At 33.7% G+C, this 23,369-nt stretch overlaps 2 protein-coding genes across 2 annotated transcripts in view; both read left to right on the forward strand.

Moving 5' to 3' along the window:
• The window catches only part of LOC133181633 (uncharacterized), a 37,039-nt gene extending 33,971 nt beyond the window's left edge, over positions 1 to 3,068 (forward strand). The window contains exon 20 of the mRNA XM_061316177.1: positions 2,258 to 3,068. Coding sequence (XP_061172161.1) covers positions 2,258 to 2,990 — 733 coding nt within the window. The 3' untranslated portion in view covers positions 2,991 to 3,068. The remainder of the gene's footprint in view (positions 1 to 2,257) is intronic.
• Positions 3,069 to 8,316: 5,248 nt separating this feature from the next.
• On the forward strand, positions 8,317 to 21,608 carry LOC133181488 (NFX1-type zinc finger-containing protein 1-like). The gene is made up of 3 exons (XM_061315980.1): positions 8,317 to 8,369; positions 14,331 to 20,579; positions 20,944 to 21,608. Exons 2-3 carry the CDS (start codon positions 14,363 to 14,365, stop codon positions 21,606 to 21,608), a joined length of 6,882 nt encoding a protein of 2,293 aa, XP_061171964.1. The 5' UTR covers positions 8,317 to 8,369; positions 14,331 to 14,362.
• Positions 21,609 to 23,369: the final 1,761 nt, after the last annotated feature.

Consider the following 23,369-nt stretch of genomic DNA (forward strand, 5'->3'; position numbering starts at 1 on the left):
AAAGGAATACAAATGATATATCAATTAAAATTGTCTTCTTAAGAACAGCAAAGCCATTATTTGTCATATTAATTCAAATGCATCCCTATGAAGTATAGATTCAAATTAGTTCAAATCAACACCCTCCACCCCCCCCCCCCCCCCACCCACCCCCTAGAACCGCTTTTATATCAAAACTTTTCAAGACTGAACTGCTTTCTGCTTTTTCCTAGCCAGAGTGCTCAGGTGAGCGATGTGGCCCCTGGGCCTCTTGTTTTCTGATCATCATGTAGAGAACTTACAATTATGCTTCCACCCATCAGTACTCTCAGTACTTTGATTCCTCTCCATAGATCAGCAACCTCAGACTGTTTATCAAGATTTTGTAATATTAACCAGGACTTGAAGACATCTATCCAAAATTTATTTTTCAGTGTTTACAAGAAAACTGTGGCATATTCAATTCCATGATGGATAAATTTGTCTAGGTTAAAAGTTTGGAATGAGGTGTTCCATCTTCCAATTTGTAAAATGAAATGTCTTATCCAAAATAGTTTCATAGATTAAAGCTATAAAAGACATTTGGTTTAGCATTTTTAATCCCCAATCTTCATAGTTTTTAAGAACTGCTTCTTTTTTTACCCTGCGAGTTGAGTTATTTGATTCAAATGAGAATATTTTTACACCTCCCCCTTGAAAAGAGGGGGAAATAAAGTGTTGGGGTGTCCATCCATCTGTCTGAACATGCGTCCTTCCATCCATACACTTTGGGGTAGTTAAATTAGTTAATATTGTAAAGTTAAGGGAAGAAATTCAAGAATAATATCACTATGCTAACTGCATGGATTGATATGTGGACGTGGTATTGTAATACGTCATCTAAGGCCATCATTAAAAATATCTTTGTTTCCCCTAACCCAACCCTAAAATCTCAAGTTGGGTAGGTAGGTAGGTACACTTTTTTTTTTCTGACAAGAGTATTGAAAAAAAACATTCTGAAAAAAATGAATAATATCTTTGTAAACAAGAAAGAACAAAAGAACCTGATTTTTAAACCGAATATCATACAAATGAAATTTAAAAGCAACATGTATGGTAAATTAATTCATAAATACATGTATTATTCATTTGAACTTGTGGAATATCTCAGACCAATGTAATTTTTTTTTTAAATCGAATATTTCTAAAAAGACAAGATTCGCATATACTCAGCCGTCGAACATCCGAGTATACCTTTCAAACCTACTATCATCTTCAAGTGCTTAGGCAGGCAATATATATTTCAAGGGCCTTGCGTGGTTCTGTGATTCTAGAGAGTTTCATTTTGGAGTCATGGCGCAATTTAGGAGCTTATTCTAAGTCACAGGTCCAATGTGGAACATGGAGACTGGTCAGTCGAATGAGACCGTAAAAAAGTAGGTCCAGTGTCGCAGTATAGCTATTGGCACAAAAAAGATCACTTACTGATGCTTAATGATCAATTGCCATAAGTGCCGAGTAAATGTTCTAAATTTGGAGCCCTCCACAAGGCAAATCTTTATTGACAAATGATGTCAGCCCAACAATATTAAAGGGATTTTAAAGCAAAGAAACAACCTATTTTCAAGGGCCTAATTAAAGAAAAATGCACTGGTAAAAGTAAAAAGTAAAAATAGGATCATACATGAACTGTTTATTAGATCAAAACAAATGTAATGCATTGAAATCTATTGATATGTATACACAGGTTGGGCCCCTCATCTGCTCATGAGGCAGGCTTTGCCATGCTTACTAGGTACGTTAATTTTAGAAGACACATTTGTAAATACCATCGAAACACTCCTTAGTCATGGTATATTTAATTCACAAAATTTGTTCATGAGTGTACGATTCTAACAATTTAAAGATCTATAATAAGATTGATATGTTGCCTTTGTTTTATAACACTAACTAACCCTCTGCGACCACATGTTTTGGGCGCCAATTTGAAATAGAACAAAAGCCGCTGATAAAATGATGAAATTATACTTTATAAAGTTGATAAACAATAAAAAAAATATTTGAATAATCTTATTAAAAAAAACTTTTCAGTCGGCGCGATTTAAGTGGGTGGGTTGCATTAGGGGAAACAAAGGTATTTTTTATTTTGGCCTAAACTTAATTTTTGTTTGGATTGATTTTTCAATTCACTAATTGATTTGACAATATTCCACTAAAGACCAAATCTTCTGTTGAAAATTTGTGTTATCAAGAAATGTTTTAAATTCTTGGATATATTTAGACATAATTTATATTTTAGGAAAGCTGACTTAAATCTTACACTTGGAACTTCTTTACAAATTGTTCCCAGTGGAAATCTTCCGTTAGCCTCCCGGAAGAAGGGTGGGAAGCTGGTCATTGTGAATCTACAGCCAACCAAGCATGACAGCAAAGCTACATTAAAAGTTCATGAATATGTAGATGAAGTGATGTCACAGTTGTGCAAATTACTTGATATTCCAATCCCAGAATTCCAGGGACCAGAAACTCTGCTGGAATCAGTACATACTGATAAAGAAAAGAAATTAAATGTCTTAGTGAAGGATCCACACAATGCTGTGATTCCTATTGTTAAATCTGAGGTAAAAAAGGAGGAGGAAGGGACAGAAATAAACAGGGAACACTCAGCAGAGGTGAAAATTAAATTCCCTGTGCAATGTGTGGATTCAGATGACAGCAAGAACATTTTCATTAAAGAAGTGGTTTTTGAACATTCAACAGAAAAATATAGAACCATTCCAGTTGAACAAAATCTGAAACCCATGTCTGATAACGGAACAAAAAGTAAAGAAGCATTTAAGCAGATTTTTCAGGAGGAAACAAAACATACTGGAAAAGACAACGTCAGTGTTTTATCAATGCCACAAGAAATATTAACAGAATTGAGTTATGATATGGAGTTAAGTTCTGAAGTTTTACGCAAAAGGAAAATAAGTGCTGATGTCAGCCCAGATGGCATTCAAAATGATTTGAAAATATCAAAGTTAATCTGAATTGTAAAATTGAAATAATAAATACTACATATAAAAATTTCATGTAAAAATGTCTGGAAAATAAATGCCTAATTTTTAGCTCTACTGGTCAGAGACCAGTACTTCCAAAATTCTTCTACAGTTTTGATCTGATTTCAGTATAACTTTACACACAAGTAGACTGCACTAAGAAACATAATTTTATATGTTATTTTATTTTGATGAATGATGTTGCCATGGTTACTAAAAAAAGAAATTTTGGTGAAATTCTTTCAAAAGGCCACTCTCCCAACAGTTTTAATCTGCTTGCAATAAGTATTGCCACAAAGAGACTAAACCAAGGACCATTATTCTATTTATTGTTATTGCATAGTTTTAAGTGTAAGTGCTACTTTTGTCTTCCTTTGTTATAAATACAAACCAGTAGAACTGAACTACAGTCTCATCAGAGACTTCTGGTTAATCATAACTGTAGTTGACGAATTAGAATAGTATAAGCTGTATACCATTCTAGTCTGAGAGAGATTTAGGGTTGTGTGGACTTGGAATATCAGCATGGGTGCCTTGGTGATTGGAGAACCTGGGTAGTAATTCAGAGGTCCAAGATTCAATTCTGGTCCAGCCAAATTGTAGAAAATGCAGCGCTTCCCCATGGAAACCATGGAAAATGAATTTCAAAGAAATTCTTGTTTTAGTTACCATAGCAACACCATTCATTTTCCCTGAATACTGGCTTTATAGCAGGTTTTAGCTCATTTGCATTAATGATTACATTTGTCTGGTGTCTGTAAATGTCTAACATTTTTGACTTCTTCTTCAGAACCACAAAGTCAATTTCAACCAAACTTGGCAGAAAGCAGCTTTGTGTTACAGTAAACGATAAAATTTATGGCTGGACCAGAATTGAATCTTGGACCCCTGAAATACTACCTAGGTTCTCCAATCACCAAGCCATAGAGGTTGACAGTCCACACAACAGTAAACACTACATTCTCAAATCTTAATTTCTCAGAACCAAATGTAACAGACAGGAAAGGTTAAATTCATGGCTGGACTGGGAATCAAATCCAGGACCTCTGGGTTGTAGAGCATTATATTAATATACAGATGCTCTAATCAATGAGCTTCCTGTGTTTGATTCTCAGTCCATCCATAATTTTTTTCCTCCTGTTACAGTAGGTTGAAGGGGATTCAGATTGTTCATATTAAAAGGATGCCAGAGTCCTCATGGGCAACATCTATGTACTCCTTGGAGTTTTCACTTAAAATAAAAATTTTGTTGTAAGATTTTTTGTGAAAAGATCAACGGGTCTTCCAACAAACTGTTCGAAATTTCGATGAGCACTAATTGTCCTCCTTTATTAGCCGACCTGTTTTATATCCCTATGAAGCATGAGAAGAAGACTTGCTGTGGCCTTCAACTCGACATTCGGATACATCGACGACATTTTATCAATAGTTACTTTTAATCATATGTCAACTTGATATATCCTAGTCGAAATGAGACACTACAGAGTCTGCCTTGTCTGTTTCATATTTGGATGTTTTATTGACTATGGACAAGGGCCAACTAACAACTAAACTGTATGACAAACAAGATGACTTCAGCTTTTCCATCATCAGCTTTCCTTATTTATGTAGTAATATTCCGCTATCGCCTGCATGTCTCCCAACTTATTTGATACTCAAGAGCACGATCAAATTTTAAAACCGATGCAGGGTACTGACAGGTAAGTTGATGTTACAGGGATTTCTACAACCTCGTTTAAAGTCAGCATTTCATAAATTCTATGGTCGTTATAATGAACTCACTAACATATGTAACCTATCATTGGATTGCATTCTGGCAGACTTATTTCATACCAATTTTTAGGTGTTTGATTACATAATAATATATAATGGAATATTTGTCTACTTGATCAATACATAGTGTTCCCAGAAAGGTGTGACCAGTCGACAGGGGATGCTACCTTACTTCTAGGCACCTGACCCACCTCTGGAATTTCCAGGGGTCTTTGTTTTATGCCTTGTTCACAGATTTGTATTGTTTGTGTGTGTGTGAGTGTGTGTTTATGTGGTTTTTAAACGATTGATAACTGTTCATTATCTTTACCTTTTTCATTTGGAGGGTCACGCCCTCTTTTTAAAGGAGATGATAATGAAGTTATGAAAATTTGATGGCTTCATTTAAAAATCTTTTAAAGAACAATTAAACTCAAAAAGCCAATACCTTTGCAAATTCTTCTTTATATAGTACAAATTCAGGTTCGTTCAAATTATGGCCCAAGAGTATAGGAAGAGACCATGACGGGTTCAAAGATTCACATAAATTTATAATTATAGGAAGTATCTTTAATATCTTCTTATGAAAATCTGGTATAATATGAATTAATTGTGAATATTGAGATGCAGAAATATTCAAGTAAAGTCATGACAGATACTGCCAACATAAAGTTGTTAATATATTCTATCAAAATAACTAGATCCATTACAGCGTATATGTGGGAGTATGTCCATTAAATTAGCTGACACTGGTAGGTTAATATTTCTCTTGTACATTGTTCTTGATCTAGCTCCCTGACTTCTACCAAGTGGTTCAAACTCGTTTCGATTTTTTTAGGTCACCTGAGTTTACTCAGGTGACCAATTGCTATCTGTTTTCGTCCGTCGGCATGTGTTGTCTGTCGTGCGTTAACATTTGAATATTTTCAGCCTTTTCTGGAACCAATTTCAACCAAATTTGGCATATAGCATCTATAGGTGAAGGGGAGTAAAAATTGTGAAATTCATTACCCTACCCCCCTGGGGCCTGAGGGGTGGGGCTAAAACCATCAAAATTAATGCAATCTTTAAAAATCTTCTTCTTTACTTCTTGACATCAAGCAGTCGAACTGTCATGATTGTAAAAAGAATTGAGCCCTCTACCAAAATTGTGAAATTTATGGCCCCAGGGTCAGGGGTTCTGGTGTTAGGGCGGGGCTCTGTTGAATATATAGTGAAAATGCATTATTTCTTAAAAATCTTCTCCTCTGCTCCTGGGTATTAAGCCAATGAACTAAGTACATAGTTATAATGAGGAAAGGTGCCTCTTTTAAAATTGTGAATTTCATGGCCCCTGGGTCAGGGGTTCTGGTGTTGGGTGGGGCTCTAATGATTATATAGTAAAATGCATTAATTCTTTAAAAATCTTCTCCTCTGCTCCTGGGTATTAAGCCAATGAACTAAGTACATAGTTATGATGAGAAAGAGTGCCTCTTCCAAAATTGTGAATTTCATGACCCCAGGGTCAGGGGTTTGGTGTTAAGGTGGTGCTCTAATGATTATGTAGTGAAAATGCATTAATTCTTCAAAAATATTCTCCTCTGCTCTTGGGAATTAAGCAAACAAAAATACATGTTACTCAGGTGACCAATAAGGCCCGTGGGTCTCTTGTTTTATTCGTGATAAACTAAAATCCGTTCATAAATATAATATGACAGACTCGATTTGCTCTAAATTTGGTTTGATATATCACGGAGTCGTATGATCCACGTACGAACAATTTCCAAAACGAGACAAGCTACTGACAAACAAGTTGATGAAACAGGGATATCAAGTTAACATTTTGCAAGTTATTTGGTCGATACAATGACCTTATCAGCAAAAACAAGCTATCATGAAGGCGAATGCTGACTCACGTTTTTCATACTAATTGTTAGGCCATTATTCCAACACTGAATTGTCTAATGATTTTTTCGTTTGCCCGATCATGACAATGAGCACACGGCGGATGTGACCGGTCGACAGGGGATGATTACCTCTTCATGGCACCTGATCCTACCTCTGATGCTTATTAGAGGTCCGTGTTTGCTGTGCTTTCGATCTGTATTGTTTCAATGGACTTTAAGCTCAAGTATTGTTCGTTATCTCCATGTTTCATAATACATGTAAAATACTAATAAAAACAGAAGTTAGTGTCACCACGTAGGATTGGGCATCATTTACATGACTATTCTGGCACCATGTTTGTACCCAAGTCAATCATGGGAACATTCCTCATATATTTTTCATTTTTTCTCAAAAGAAAGCAAAACCTGTCTCTTTTTCACTCTTTATCAATGTTCTAGAAATAAGGTTCAACTTGCGGAAACGCAATAAAACGGAAAAGTAAAATTGAAAATGTTCCAAATTTGCGGAAATATCAGTAATACGTCCACTGTTGGTTATCGAAAAACGATCTAGTGCATACATGCACCTGTACATTAACGCAGCTTTATCTAGGGTGTAAATTAAATTTGGCAGAATGCCATAAACGTAGACCTCAAAGGTTTTTGAAAAATGACATGACAGTGATTTATAAGAATCAAGTATTGTTCATTCATGACATTCACATTGGAGAACAATAAGACATACATGTGAGTATGATTCAGGAATAACATGTATTTTACATGGGTGGGACTTCATTTGTCAAGCCGGCGTACGCCGAATGCGCCGCTTGACCTTTGGTAACCCGGCTTGTTGCTTCATTTGACCGGGGAAGGTTCGCCGGCGTACGCCGATCTCGCCGGTCTGAAATGACCGGCGAGCAATTCGCCGGTCTTAGAAATATGGCGGGAAGATAAAACAACTTATAAAATGAGGATACTTTTAACCAATTCGGCATATTCTTTGACTGTTTACTTTTCTTGAACAAATCTCCATTCATGTATTTAAAATCCGTTCTTATTTTCTACAAATAATTTTTTTCATCAATTCCATGACTTTTTTAAATATTGAATTTCTAATTATCCAACCTTTTTTCGCTAAGACATAACGTAAAAAGTGATAGATCTTAATTAATTGATTGTTATATAATATAATTATTTTTTGTTTTCGCCGGTTTACGTCATTTGCCAGTTAGCCGTTTTACGCCGATCATATGACCGGCGCAATTCGGCGTACGCCGATCTGTGACAAATGAAGTTGGCCCAATGTTTGGTGTATGAAAACTCTAAGTACATGTTTTACGACAAAAAAAGATGTGTGAACTTTATCTTTGTCAATAATCAATGAATTCAAAGGTGATTTGATTGTCCACAATTTAATTCGCATGCTTTGTTCTTTATTGTCGTCTGAAGCTAACAGGACACAAATCCTTTGATAAGGAATCGATATACCATAATTATTAACATTAATAAAGAGGTAGAGAACGTTAAAAGATTATGTAAAACTCGTTTTTCAGTGATAAGTTGCTCATCAAATTAAATAATCACGAACAAAAATTGTCTTCCGTTAGCAAATTAGCATTAACCTTTTTTGGAACTCTTTTGTTTCCGTTTTACGGTTTAGCAACATGCCTTTTAAGGCGCATGCTTGTAAAGTTTTCCATTGTCAGAAAGATCGATTGGAATTCGTCAAAATATGAAAACCATTCTAGACTAAGTATGTATTACAGTATTTGCAATTTTTTAAATCTATGGTTGCTTCACTGACATAATATGAGCCTTTGGAAAACATTTTCAATTTAAATAAGGAAATTTTTAAAATTTCTCGTCACCTTGATATGTAGAAGTTTATCGAATTAAATTAAATTAGTATGGCAATGTGTAATAAATACATGTAAAATGATGTATCAGGAATTTCACCACTAAATACTAGTATTTCGAGCTCATTAAAAATTTGGGCTTGATTTTGATAAAGATTTTCTGAAAAGAAAGAAGACAACACACTTTCGGTTTTTATTTCAATTCTCGGAAAAAATCTAATTGGCAGGAGGCCATATATATGATCAGATATCCTAGAGTACCCATAAATCGTCCCCTTACGACATTCAACGTCATAGTAACGGCGAGCGCGTGCAAATTGATACACAAACTTCAGTGCGAGCTATAGAACGGAAATGCTGATTAAATGTTAAAATTCATTTTTTCATATCACTCTAGACAAGATTTTTAGAGCTCTTCTACAAAATCAAACTTTTACACTTAAAAATGTCACCCATACCCTATTTTCGTCCTTCAGATATAAAAACGGACGCAAGCGATTGGTCCACTTGTTTTTCGTGATTTGTGATAAAAAAGGTGGAAAAATCATTAAAATAAAAATTGTAAATAAAGTTCTTCTGTGCAAAAGGTATTTTTTTTTTAAATATTCTTATCAATTTAAGAACAATCAATTGCTTTAGCTATTACCGACTCCGTTTTCTTTTTAAGAAACAAGAATTAATGTGCTTTCAGATTTACATTGTCAACGATGTCATTACAATACATGCTCATCAAATTACCTGGTATGCGAATTATACAATGTTACATGTATATTTCAGATTTTCCCAAATTCATTGGCCTTACTGGCAAAAACCGATAGAAAATCAATATATTCGAACAATGCAAGTCTGACCGACACAATCTGGAAAAATCAGAAAACTTTAATTTAATGGTTGGGGTTACGACGTAGACTTGAAACTGATCACCTAATTATAATATGTAAAATATTCACGTTACAGGAAAAAAAAACCACTTTTTAACTACCGTGTAGTAGATGAGAAATTAATTAAAGAGTGGCAACAAAGATCTTGTGTTACTAGATTATCAATATGTCGTGAATTTCAGACCCAAATAGACGATCGCTGGATTAGTTATGCTTCAATGCACATGGCACCTGTGAAACTGGTAAAAATTGTGACAAAAATACACCTTCTTTGGTCGACTAAATAAAACTACTGTTTGATAAAATAAATTTTTGGTATATAAAAATGAAATATTCTCTTCTTAATTACTTGACTACTTTTCGACTTTTTTGCGAAAGAGGGGGGGGGGGTATTGATCAGGACTGGCGACTGAGCAAGTGAGCTAGGTCAAAAGTAGATCTATTTAAACAATGTGATCATCATTGCTTGGGTATGTTGAAAGATTGATTTTTTTAAGGGTGGAGGGGGGGGGGGTTTATGATAAATTCTTACGTACGATAAATATTGATTTTATTTATTTGTCATTTTAATAACATATTCCTGGAGGGAAAAAATCTCGATTATATACAACTTATAAAAAACAAAAACAAACAAACAAAACACACACACACAAAACACACACACACATACAAATGAAAGAAAAAAGAAAAAACACCAGCATGATATAAAATGTTTTAATTTGTAGGACCAACAGAAATTCTATTGTTGGAAGCATTCACAGTTATTAGTCAAAATTACTGATAAAATCTGATTTTTGGAGACTCTATCATTTGCAGTGATGACTTAGATTTTTTTTCTGAAATAATTTGTAATACCGCATATTACGTCAACCAAACACGGGTAACGTCAATTTCTAGGAGGAAAGTATATAAGATCCTTATGATTTGGGAGCATTAAATTTTTGTTTTCAAATTCTTAAATCAAAAGCCCATGCACGTAATTCAATACACTGACAGGTATAAAATAATGGTAAATTTGATCTGGAAGTGATTTTTGGGAACGTAACTGCCGTGTACACTTTCAATAAAAAATGGACCTAAGGAAAAACAGATAGTTTGAGGATTTTTATTTTTCTTTAATTTTACCACAAGTTTAAACTGCATATTCTAAAAAATAATTGCTAACACATTTGCATCATTGTGTTTACCAGTCATAGCAATTAAAAGTGACGTCATCGATACATAGTTCGAAACGTGCGGGCTGCGTCAAGTTTGAGGACGATTTTAGGGTACGGACGAATTTAGGGTATACGACGATATATATAGCTTGCATTTTACGATATCATGTGAGCTCCAAAGTCAACGAGTGTTTATTAGGGCAGTGTCAATATATCGATTAATCAATACGTATCGAATATTCAGGAATGTATCGTACCGAAACTATTTACAGGGTGTTTCGCCGAACATATCCCGACTTTGGATGTCTATATTTTTGGAGGCCTTTAAGGACGATCGATCTTGAGCTTTTTGGCAAATTCTTGTGTCTGAATCTCTTTTTCTAAAATTCTACATCATATTTTATTTTTTACAATAAAATTAGATTCTACAGTGCCAATTTAGCTGCAAACTATAAAATAAACTAAAAACTCTTGATTAAAGCATTAAGCGAGGAACTATATTTTGTGGCTTAAGGTTTTCCAGAAAAAATAATCAATTTTTCTCTTAGGAAGTATTAACAGTCTTGCTAAAGTTTTTATAGTAATTATCAAAATATTTTCACCGTAGTATTCACTTCCAACCTTCTAAGTTTCCTTAATTTTAAGTTTCTTAAACTTCCTTTCATATAGTAGCCTATATATATATATTACATTACCCTTTTTTATGAACCAGCAAAGTCGGGATATTTTTGCCGAAACACCCTGTATGTTTGATAATAATTTAACCCAACAAAATTTGAGCAGTTCTTTATTAACAAAGTTCATTCCTAAGCTTGAGTCTAAAAAAATTATTATCAAATAATAATTCTTGGTAACATAAACATAATATTACAATTAAAGATAGTTTTGGTCGCTACGCTTTGAAATATATACATGTATCTCTGATAATCTCCGCACTAGAAAATCTCACCAAGTAGTAACCATTTTTGATTACATGCATTTGTTTTGTTTAAATTTCACCCTTTTTTCACGTGATAGAGTTTTACCTGCTCTTTTGGTAAATAAAAAAAAACCCAATTACTACGAATCATACAAAATCTTGATAGATACATTGGTTTGGTTTAGTTTGAATACATTTTATTGTCTGTAAATTTTACATACAGGGTTAAGCACAAGTTCTAAAAAACCAATACACCCTTTCCCTACATGTGAAATATAATTGTATCAAACATTTTTACATATATGGGTAAAGATACATTTAATACATATATCTTTAAAATCACGTTGGATTTGTTCTTGCATTGTTGATTATTTGCTTTGCTTTGTTTTCTTTTGCTATTTGATCAAGTTAAGTTTACTTTAAAATGTTTTAGGTTGATGAAATTGATATAAACCCATGCTTCTTGTCTATAAAACATTTACATACTATAATGATGTGAATAGATATAGAAAAAAATAGCTATAATTTCTGTTTGATACAGATGCTATTCGAAATTTGAAATGAGTACAATTCCATGCATAAACATAAACTAATTAAGTAGTAGATTTATAGGTAAACTACGAAGCGTAAAGGTCTCTACACTTGTGTTATATTTTTGTACCTTGTCTTACATTTTATTGTCTTATCAACATATAATCTGTTATGATTTCTTATTTTCATTTATATATTGCATTGTATCTGGGTATTTTCACATAATTTAAAGCGTCTTTTCTGTATGATGGATTTTATTGATAAAGGATATATCGACTTAAAAAATATTGATTTGAAAAATATTGATTCGAAAAATATTGATTTAAGCATGAGATTTAAAGATATCGATGTAGAGTGCTCGACACACAACAATAAAAATATATTTATAATAGTTAAATTAATATAAATATGTCACTATTTCTACGGGAAAAGTTTGAAAATATTGTTCTCCAACTAATTTCGCGGGCTCGGGAATTCTAATGAAACGTCAAATCACTCAGATTTATTGACAGCACATGCACAATGTGCCATGTATAAAGTGTCAAATATTTGTTGTATGATTATAGAGAAAAAAGTATTGAAGAAAAAGGGGGCATGATCAGTTAGATTGTCCCCATTGAATCAACAATCAATTTACATCATTCTAATTAGTAAGAAATTAAATATATATTCAAGTCTAGTAATAATTTAATAATTTGTCTTATGAATAAAATTCATCAACTCTCTTTGAAATAAAAATTATGTGCAAAAAATAAAAAAAAGTATACAGAATTACAGAATTAAATACTGATGTGACTAAAATAGATAGTGATGCCCCCCCCCCCTCCCCCATTGTTTCAATGTTCCATTCAAAAATACATTTAGTACTAGTCTATTTGGGGATGAAGCGAAAGTAACAATATTATAAAAGTTACACTGGCTACGTACACTGTAAATATTTGTTTTTTTCATTCTGTGGTAAACATAGGATCTGTCACATGGACCTGAACCTCCATAGTGTTGACACCCCCCCCCCCCCCGATTTCAAACAAATATAAGCAGTGAATCGTGTTATATATCAGATAAAATTTAACTATCAGCACATCAGATCTTACTTCTTATTACTTAGAATTATGTAAAATAATTTATGCTTCATTGCAGCCAATCTGCATAAGCTTATAGTCAGAAAGTTAAAAGGGAAAAAGGATGGGGTCAGCCAAATAAAATATTTGAAAAGAAAAAACAGAGGTTTCATTATCCAACTACGAGTATTCTTCTTTATTTTCGGGATATATTTGTGGATCTATAATATACTCAGGTAGCACAAAGATACTCTTGCCTCTTCGAAAGTGGTGATGGGAACAGTTTCCCCCTTTGACTATGCCTATGATCTAACTGCTGATGTCTTTCCATCCCCCTTTTTCAAAACATTTTTAAATCTGTATCAGCCTATAATCGTATACGATAGCAAATACATGATACAGGAACTTTCACTGAATCCCAAGTGAAGATTCATTAGAATTCCCTCCCCGCGAAGTTTAATTCAATAATATTATTTTCTCACTTCTTTCTCGGAAATATTCATATATTTATATCGATATATCTATATATTTATTTTTACATATCAACATCACTATATTGATATGATTAAATATCTTGTTTTGATCAATATCTTAAAATCAATATTTTTTGAAGTCGATAATACTGATAGCAATAAAATCAATTAAATAAAAGAAGGTGCCTTAAATTATGTAAAAATATCTAAATACAATTCAAAAAATTCAAAAGGAGTTATAACACTTAATATGTTGATAAGACAATGAAATATAAGACAATATACACGTTATAACACAACAAGTGTAGAGACCTTTACGCTTCCGTAGTAAACCTATGCAATTACGTTTTTTGTTGTTTTCGCAGACATGGATATTGTAGATAGTTGTTCGCTTTCATGTTTTTCCTTCTACAACATGTTGTTAAAAATGACGATTTATTTTAAGAATTTACGCACTAAGTTCTTTTAAATATATACTAGCTCTTATTTTCCTGTTTCGTAATTAAAAGAAATCGATGAAAAAATATTTCAGTATTTTAAATTTAAAAAAAAAAATGATTTTTTTAAGGATCCTGTGAATGATTTGGATATAATATAATCAAAATATGTGGACTATGTTAAAGGAAATGACAGTTTATTCTTAAGCCAGAAAGATTTTAATCGAAATGAATAGTGGTAATGGGTATTAGATTGTTTGACTTTTTAATGCAAAATTTTGCCAGTTAAGTATTTGAATACAGGATTATGTCTTAAGCTCATGTTTTGATTGAATAGAATTTGCTTTCAACGGGCCTACTGCCATTTTTTAAAAACGAAAATACATTTTCTCTTCTCAGAAATCATGCGGACGTGACTAGCTAAAGTAGCAATGGACATAGAAAACTATTTCACAAAACCTCTCCGCTTAGCAGATTTGAAAACTTTACTTTCATATAAAGTTGAGGATATCCTGTCATCTGGTCTATGGACAGAGGACAAAGTCAGAGCTACCTTGAGAAAAACTGAACAAGATTTGGAAGAGTGTAAACTTTTCTTACAAATCGTGGTAAATGTACTAGAAAATAAAAGATGTGCCGAGAAACCTCAAGTTCTTAGCCTTATACCTGTCTTGGAATCTTCAAACTTTGCAAAAAATCTTCAAACCATAATAAGGCATGTATCAACAGAGAAGAATTTACCTGAGTTAGAAAACATCGTATGCTTTTTAAGTCATTTGTGTAAAAGATCTCCTACCACAGCACACGGGTTTATCGAGTTGTTCAAAGAAACAGAGGATAAAATCAATGTATTGATTGCTGAAAGGAATGTGGAGGAAGATGAACACCTTTTAGATCTAGGTGATGAAATTAAACTTTTAAAGGATATAATAACTGATCATTCCATTAGACCCGAAGAACAAGGAAAATGTCACAAAAAAGACACGCGAAAACCACCGAATAATTTTCGAGAAATGTCTATTCTTCCAACTCTTGATGACATACATAAGATACCTTTCTTTAGGCCTAATCTTCGCGATGTGCCTTTTGATAATTTGGATGAATATCTTGATATACAGTTTCGATTGCTTCGAGAAGATTGCATAGCACAATTACGAAGTGGAATAATTGAGTATCTTTGTGCCAAGCATCTAGAAAAGAAAGAAATTCGAAAATTACAGGATGCCAGACTTTATAGAAATGTTACAATTGAAGAAGAAAAAGAAATGACCCTAGATGGTCCAATGTATACAATTAGGTTAGATATGAATCAGGTGAAAAGAATAAGATGGGAAAGGAGCAACAGATTAATGTACGGTTCCTTGCTTTGTATCTCGCCAAATGATTTTAAAAGTTTATATTTCGGCATAATAGCTGAAACCGACAACGAGGTCCTACAGAGAAAAGGCACAATCAAAGTTCTAATCAAAAGACAAAAGGGTACCCCAGAATTATCGAAGGGCCTTATTGTAACGGTAGTAGAAAGTGTTGCTTACTTTGAAGCATATCGGCATGTTTTGCATTGTCTACAAAGTATCAAAGAAGGAGAAATGCCTTTTGAAAGATATATAGTGCATTGTCAAAGAGACATTAAGAAACCAAAATACCTAACTGGCCTAGATGATGTTAAATACGATTTACAGCCAATTGTTTCACAATCCGTAATATTTCAAGCAAAGGAAAAAAGCATGCTACAGAAGTATCGTCCTCTTCAACGACGATCTTTAGTTGTTAGAAATCAAGAAAAAAGGACAGAAATTTCCATTTTCAACAAAATGAAATGGCCAAGGGCAAGTGATCTACGTCTTGACAAATCCCAGTACGAAGCCTTTAAGTCTGCTCTTACAAAAGAATTCGTGCTTATACAAGGGCCTCCTGGAACTGGCAAAACTCATCTCGGTCTCAGAATTGCGAAAACATTGCTGCATAACTCTGCATACTGGAAACGGAAGGATGATTCCGACAACGATGATGAGGAAGCCAAAGGTAAGCAAAAAAAAGAAAAGATACATCCAATGTTGATCGTATGTTATACAAACCATGCCCTTGATCAATTTTTAGAGGGGATGATTGACTTCATGGATCCAACGAATCGGGGGGATTGGAGTCAAAATATAGTTCGTGTAGGGGGAAGATGTAACAGTGAAAAAATTGAGGATTTTAAACTGAAAAATAGAAGAAGATCGTTTAGGAAGGTATTTGTAAATCACGGAAAATTTGAGAAGCAGCTACAGGACATACATATGCAAATATGCAGGCTTAAATGGAATATCTTTTGCGCTCAAGAGAATATCTTAGATGAAACAATACTGAGCAGTTCTGTGAAAGAAGTGAAGAGAATCATTGAGCATGAAACACAAGCAGGAAAGACATTTAAGATGATGGAATGGTTAAATGTGAATGAAGGATATTTTACTGAGGCTGCATTTGAAAAGTATGAGAAGACAGATGGAGATGATGTAGTTGATTTAAAGGAAACAATAGATGCTGAGGAAGTTATTGATGTGGAAACAGAGGGGGATCATGTGAAGAACGAAAGAATGATTGAAGAAGATGACTTTGATGTGGAATACAATTTCAAGGCTGTAGGAGTAAGCATAGAGTCGATTTTGCTTGAGTCAAAATCAAAACCTAATCTATCAGAAGATTTTATGAAATATCTTGACAATGAAGCATCGATTGTAAATAACTACTTCCAGAAAAGCAAGGCAATGACAGGAACGGAAATGCGACTCAAAATTAATGATGTATGGAGTATGCCAATTCAAGACAGATGGAGAATGTATAAATATTTTGTAGAAAAATATTGTGACGTTCAGACAAAGGAATTAAACGAACAGACAGCAAAATATGACAAAATATACAAAGACTATTTGGTCGAAAAAAATTACGTTGACAGGGAAATTCTTAGCAGTTCGCTTGTTATTGCTATGACAACTACGGGTGCCGCTCGGTATCAAACCGTCCTCAATGAAATTGGACCAAAAATTATCATTGTGGAGGAAGCTGCGGAAGTTTTAGAGGGTCATATCATTTCTACACTGAGTACTCAATGTGAACACTTGATATTGATTGGTGATCACAAGCAATTAGAACCAAAACCATCGGTTTACGAACTTGCCGAACGCTACAATTTAGCTTTATCCATGTTTGAAAGAATGATTGAGAATAAACTTGAGTTCAACTGTCTAATGCGGCAACACAGAATGAGACCGGAAATATCTAAACTTGTACAGGATATTTATCCTGGGCTGGAGGATGATGATACCGTTTTCAATCGTGACCATGTACTTGGCATCGAGAAGGATGTCTACTTTATTTCACATACCAATAACGAATATCAGAAAGGTGAATCACAAAGTTACTCGAATGAATTTGAGGCATTATATATAAAAAGATTGACAAGATATCTACTACAACAGGGATACAAAAGACAAGATATTACTATACTGACTCCATACTCTGGTCAAATGTTTTGCATAAGAGATTTAATGCCAAAAAATGAGTTTGCAGGAATAAGAATTTCAATACTGGACAATTACCAGGGGGAGGAAAACGATATTATCTTACTGTCACTGGTACGAAGCAACAAAGAGGGTAGAATTGGTTTCCTTAAGAAAGAAAATAGGATTTGTGTCGCCTTATCGAGAGCTAAGATCGGATTATATGTGATTGGAAATTTCAAAATGATTGAAAAATTTACACGCAAAACAAATCTGCTTCGGTCTGCAATCGACAAAATGAAGAAATCGGGTGCTCTTGGAGACGGGTTACCTCTTTTTTGCCAAAATCACCCTGGTACTCAGAGGATATATGCAAAAACTCCAGACGATTTTGATAAAGCCCCAGAAGGAGGATGTATCTTACCTTGCAACTTTGAATTGAATTGCGGTCACACCTGTACACATCTTTGCCATCCTTATGACAAAGAGCATTTAGACATAACATGTAGAGACCGCTGTGAAAAGATATGTGAAAGAGGTCATACATGTCAGAAGATTTGTCATTTTCCAAAACCTTGTAAATGCAGAGTGAAAGTGGAAAAAGACTTGCAATGTGGTCATACGGTAGACTTACCATGTTTTCAAGACCCAGAGACATATAAATGTCTTGTGATTGTTAACAAAATGTTGAATTGTGGCCACAGCGCAGATATGCCTTGCTGGACACCAATAAAAATGTTTGAATGCCAAAGGAAGGTTACAAGGACACTGCCTTGCAAACATTCAATTGAACTTTTATGCTGTATTGATTACGAATTGTATAAGTGCCAGGAAAAGGTAAGCAGAATTCTCCCAAAATGTGAGCATGAGGTAGAAATGAAATGTTTTGAAAATGTCAAAACATTTAAATGCCCAACAGAGGTAGTAGAAAAAAGGAATGATTGTGAACATGACTTCACACGTGCTTGCCATATTTCAAGTCTGCTGTTCCAAGTACGAAACAAATGCTCAGTAATAGTTTGCAAAACCTTTCCATCCTGTGGGCATTCAGTTGAAGTAGAATGTCATGTTTCTTTACAGGATTTGGGTTGCAAAAGTATAGTTTATACAAACTTTAAATGTCATCATAGCAATATACAAGTCCAATGTTACAAAAAAGACAAAACCAAGTGTGATTCACCTTGTGGTTTACTTTGTCCTGTGGGTCACGAGTGTTTGAGGAAATGTCATTTCAATGAAAAATGCCTATGTGAAAAAGTAGTAGAAAAAAAGCATCCACTTTGCGGCCATTTGTTGACATTGAAATGCTTTGAAAATGCTGCGGAAAAGAAGTGTTTGTTCAATACCGTAAAGTCTCTCAAATGTGGTCATACAAAAGAGACGGCATGCTATATTGAAATATCTCAAATTAAATGTAAGGAGATGGTTAAAAAAATACTAAATTGCGGTCACGAAAAGGAACTACATTGTTATAAAGATATCAACAGCAGTGATGTTAAATGTCAGTCTAATGTTGAAAAAACCTTGTCTTGTGGTCACGTACAGGTAATGAAATGCTGTGATAAACCATCAGAAAAAAAATGCACTGAGAGAATAAAAAAAGAGTTACTTTGTACTCATGAACAAGAGACAGAGTGCTGGAGAAATATATCAACAGTTCAATGCAAAAGTTCAGTTACAAAAACATTACGATGTGGACATTTGATGTCAATGAAATGCTGGGAGTCTCCACACAAAAAGAAATGCACAGAATTGGTGGAAATAACACAGTTTGAATGCAATCATGTGAATAAAATTCCATGTCATTTAAACCAAGAACTTCAAGCAAATCCAAATATGGAACTGCCACCATGTACAGCCAATGTTACAAGGACAGAAGTGTGTGGACATGACGTTACCAATCCCTGCATGCAGCCGTATAAAAATGTATGCAGAGAAAAATGCACGTATGTACTAGCCTGTGGACACCTTTGTACTGGTGATTGTACAAAATGTAATGGAGGACTTCTTCATCAGACCTGTAATAAAATGTGCAAAAATCGCCTCATTTGCGGGCACGACTGCGGAAGCAAACGATGTGGAGATTGTTATGCATGCGATAAACAATGTATGGCTAGATGCTCACACAAAACTTGTAAAAATATATGTAATCAACCATGTAATCAATGCACAGAGCCATGCGAATGGCAATGTCCTCATTTCACATGTACATTGCTTTGTCATGAACCATGTTATAGACCAAGGTGCAACAAACAATGTCCCAAAGTATTGTCATGTGGACATAAATGCGCTGCTTTTTGCGGAGAACCATGCATTCAAAATTGTTTGGAGTGTAATCCAAGCAGAGAAGCAAAGCTAAATAAAAAAATAGGACTGGTTCAGCTACAATTATGTGGACATATTTTCACTGCAAATGAATTGGATGCTATTTTCGATTCGGAAAAAAATGATATCCTTACTGTTCTACGTTGTCCTTCATGTAAAAAAGCAGTTATATACCACCCACGATACAATGAAATACTAAAAAAACAAGCACAACTAGTGAACATGATGAAGTCTCAATTAAGAATGGTGATGCAACTTGGAGGTACCACTTCTTATCCGTTTCTTTTTGGAGACAGAAAGGAATGTGTGAAATATCTAACAGAGTTTGGAACTTTTATCTCAGCATTTGAAAGAAAACTTGAGAAAGCAGAGGCGGATAACCTTAGACGTTCTCAATTCTGCATAGAGGTTTTACTTAATATATTAAACTCGGATTCATTGCTGAACTATCAAAATGCCATCGATATATATAGGGGTATGGCTTTCGTAAGTTATATCTGGAAGTTGTTAGCGATTAAACTAGCTGAAAATGATATCGTTAAAAGCCAATGTGACAAAGAGATGTCTGATGAAAAGAGAAGCACTGTCAATGAAGTCAGTGACAATCAGGACCTTGTCACAGCTGAAAAAGTCGAGGAAACTATAACTTCATTAGTTCGATTTGTAAAATGTCCTGGAAAAATTTCGACTTCGCAACAGAAAAATATAGAAAAATGTATAAACTGTGTTAGACCTGTATTAACTCAACAAGTTGCATCAAGAATTGGAAAAGCAGAAGGATTTCCAAAACCAATGGGGATCATAGATTGTCACATAGATAAGTGGACACTGTGCAAAAATGGTAAGCTAAATATAAATATAATATATATAAATAAATATAAATAAAATAAATTCCTCTTCTCATCCATTCTAATTACGAAACGTTATTTTCTGCATTAAATTGTTTTCAAGGGGCAATGGCTGTATGACTTTTTATAAAATATATATATATATATATATATATATATATATATATATATATATATATATATATATATATATATATATATATATATATATATATATATATATATTTCATGCTTAATGTATCTAAAGAAATTATTTTGTTTCAAAAAACTTGAACTGTTCAGACGTCCATGACAAATTCTGACTTTATAGCGAACACATCATTTTATCTTCTTCTTATAATTTTTGTTCATTTACAGGACATCCCTTCTGTCAATATGATGACTACCAGACCTGCTTTACTTGCCAGGATGTTAAGGCTATGTTTAAATATCCATTTTGTTTACCGTCAACCTTCTCAAATAATTATGAAAATCAAGGAGCTCGGCCAAAACAGGATCGTTTGAATGACAATGTGAACATAACATCATCAAGCTCATCAAATACAAATGTGGCCCATGTTAAACATCAGATGGATAGGAAAGGAAAATCTGAAATTGCAGAAAGATATGGTGCATCTGAATTAAACACACGGTTAGAGGCTAAAAATGAACCAAGAGGGAATCGTGGTAAGAGAAGGAACAGACGTGAGAAGTCTTCGAAGCACCGTCATCAATACGAGAAACAAACAGAACCAAATGTGGACTTTGAATCCATGATAGAAGACATAGCACAGACTGAAGACAGTATTAGGGAAGTTCCTTACAAACGGAATCCACGACAGGGTAAAAAAAGAGGAAGTCATAATGTGTCTGTTTTCCAGCAGCACTCACATCAAGACAACAGTTATATTGAAGAAAATGCCAATGATTTTGAATTCCCAAATGAAAACTTTTCAAGACAACGAGGTCGAAATCAAAGAGGCTGGCGAGGTGGTAGGGGTAGGGGACAGCGTGGTAGAGGACGGAAAACTCGACCAAACTAACATATGTAATGTCAAACGTTTGTTAGAATATGTATACTTTTTATGATGTAAAAAAAAATTTCTCGGAACCAGCGAAATGAACAGTAGTTAGACTTGTGTTATTTTTTTTATCGAAGCAATTTTTTTGGTCTACGTTTTTATTATATAGGTAAACAAAGACTGTTTGTATATTATATTTAATAATAACAGGGACATAAAAGTAATAATTTTGAATGGTGTTTTGTGAAATGATTCAAAATCGAATAGTATTTGAATTCAAACCATGATTTATGTATAAGTGAAGTTTGAAATATATGTGGATTCTAACCAAGGACACAATTTTCATTGTTATACCTTTAAAATGGTTCCTGTATGAATCTATGCTAAAAAAAGTCCAATATTTCCAAAGTTATTATGAGCGGTCATAAAAAAAAATCGATGTTTGACCGCAGAGTGAGGTATTGGACCTGTCGATGAGATATTGGATCGCTTACATCACACTGGGCGGAATCAGCTAAATCTTATCTTCATTCGTTGGTGTTCGACAGTGACAAAATTGACCGAGTTTTACCGCAGTGTGGGTAAAGGAAATTTACATCATGGAAGCCAGCACAGGATATGTTTTACCGGTCGGCAGGGGATGCTCACTCCTCCATGGCACCTGATCCCACCTCTGATGTCTTGCTCTGCTCCTATTTTGTAATGTTTAATGGACATTTGAGCTCGAATACTGTTCGTTTTCTCCAAACATTTCATACATGTATGTCAAAAAAAAAAATTAGATAAAAGGTATTACAAAACATTTATTGACTGTGTTCACGGACAAAATGCGTTCTGTCGACCCTCGAACGAGGCCTAACGGCCTCAGGCAAACAGTTTGGTTCTTGGGTCCGACAAAAGGCATGTTGTTCTTGAACACAGTCAAAAAACGTGCTGAATTATAGTATTCAACAAGACACAACCTTTAGTTACAACATCGAGATCGAATGTGAGTAGAAGCAGGTTTTTTTGTCTCTTTTAAACTATGAGCGCATGTTTTTCCATTTATCTCCAGCTTTTGACACAACATATAAAGTAATGCAAATATACAACCACTGTTAAAGAATTCGGGTCATTTCCCTCCAGTGCCTTTTTCGCCTAGGTCATTTCCGCTCAGGTAATATCTCTCCTAGGTCAGTTCCCTCCCTCACCTAGGTCATTTCACTCCACAACCTAGGTTATTTCACTCCAAACAAGAATATTATCGGTTTATTTCGGGATATGAATGTTCTTTTAAGTTATTTATTTATTTCCATTGAAAAAAAAATATATTTGTATTTTTTAACTTTAAGATTTTTTATACAAGTTCTTTATACTTGTAATAATATTATTTGAATAAGTAATGAAATCTTTAAACATTGGTGGGTTAATTTTTATTCAATTATTTCAATTATTTCTTTATTTACATTTATTTATTTAATTTATTTTATTTATTTAATTTATTTTATTTATTTAATGTATTTTATTTATTTAATTTATTTTATTTATTTAATTTATTTTATTTATTTATTTATATTCATTTATTTATTCTAGTTTAAAGATTGAACAAATTAAATGCGCAATAATGCAAATTTTCTTTTTAAAAGTTATTTTAAAGAATTAAATTATTTATCTTTTATTTTTATGATTTATTTTTTTTATATCATTCTATTTTATATATATATATTTTTTTTTTGGTAGAATCATAAAAAAAAACTGATAAGGATAGTACCAGGTTAGTCTTTATTCTCTTTACTTTATCTT

This window comes from Saccostrea echinata, unplaced genomic scaffold, assembly GCF_033153115.1.
Source record: "Saccostrea echinata isolate AGI-Se365-2 ecotype Australia unplaced genomic scaffold, CSIRO_AGI_Sech_v1 ptg000009l, whole genome shotgun sequence".
Lineage (NCBI taxonomy): Eukaryota > Metazoa > Mollusca > Bivalvia > Ostreida > Ostreidae > Saccostrea > Saccostrea echinata.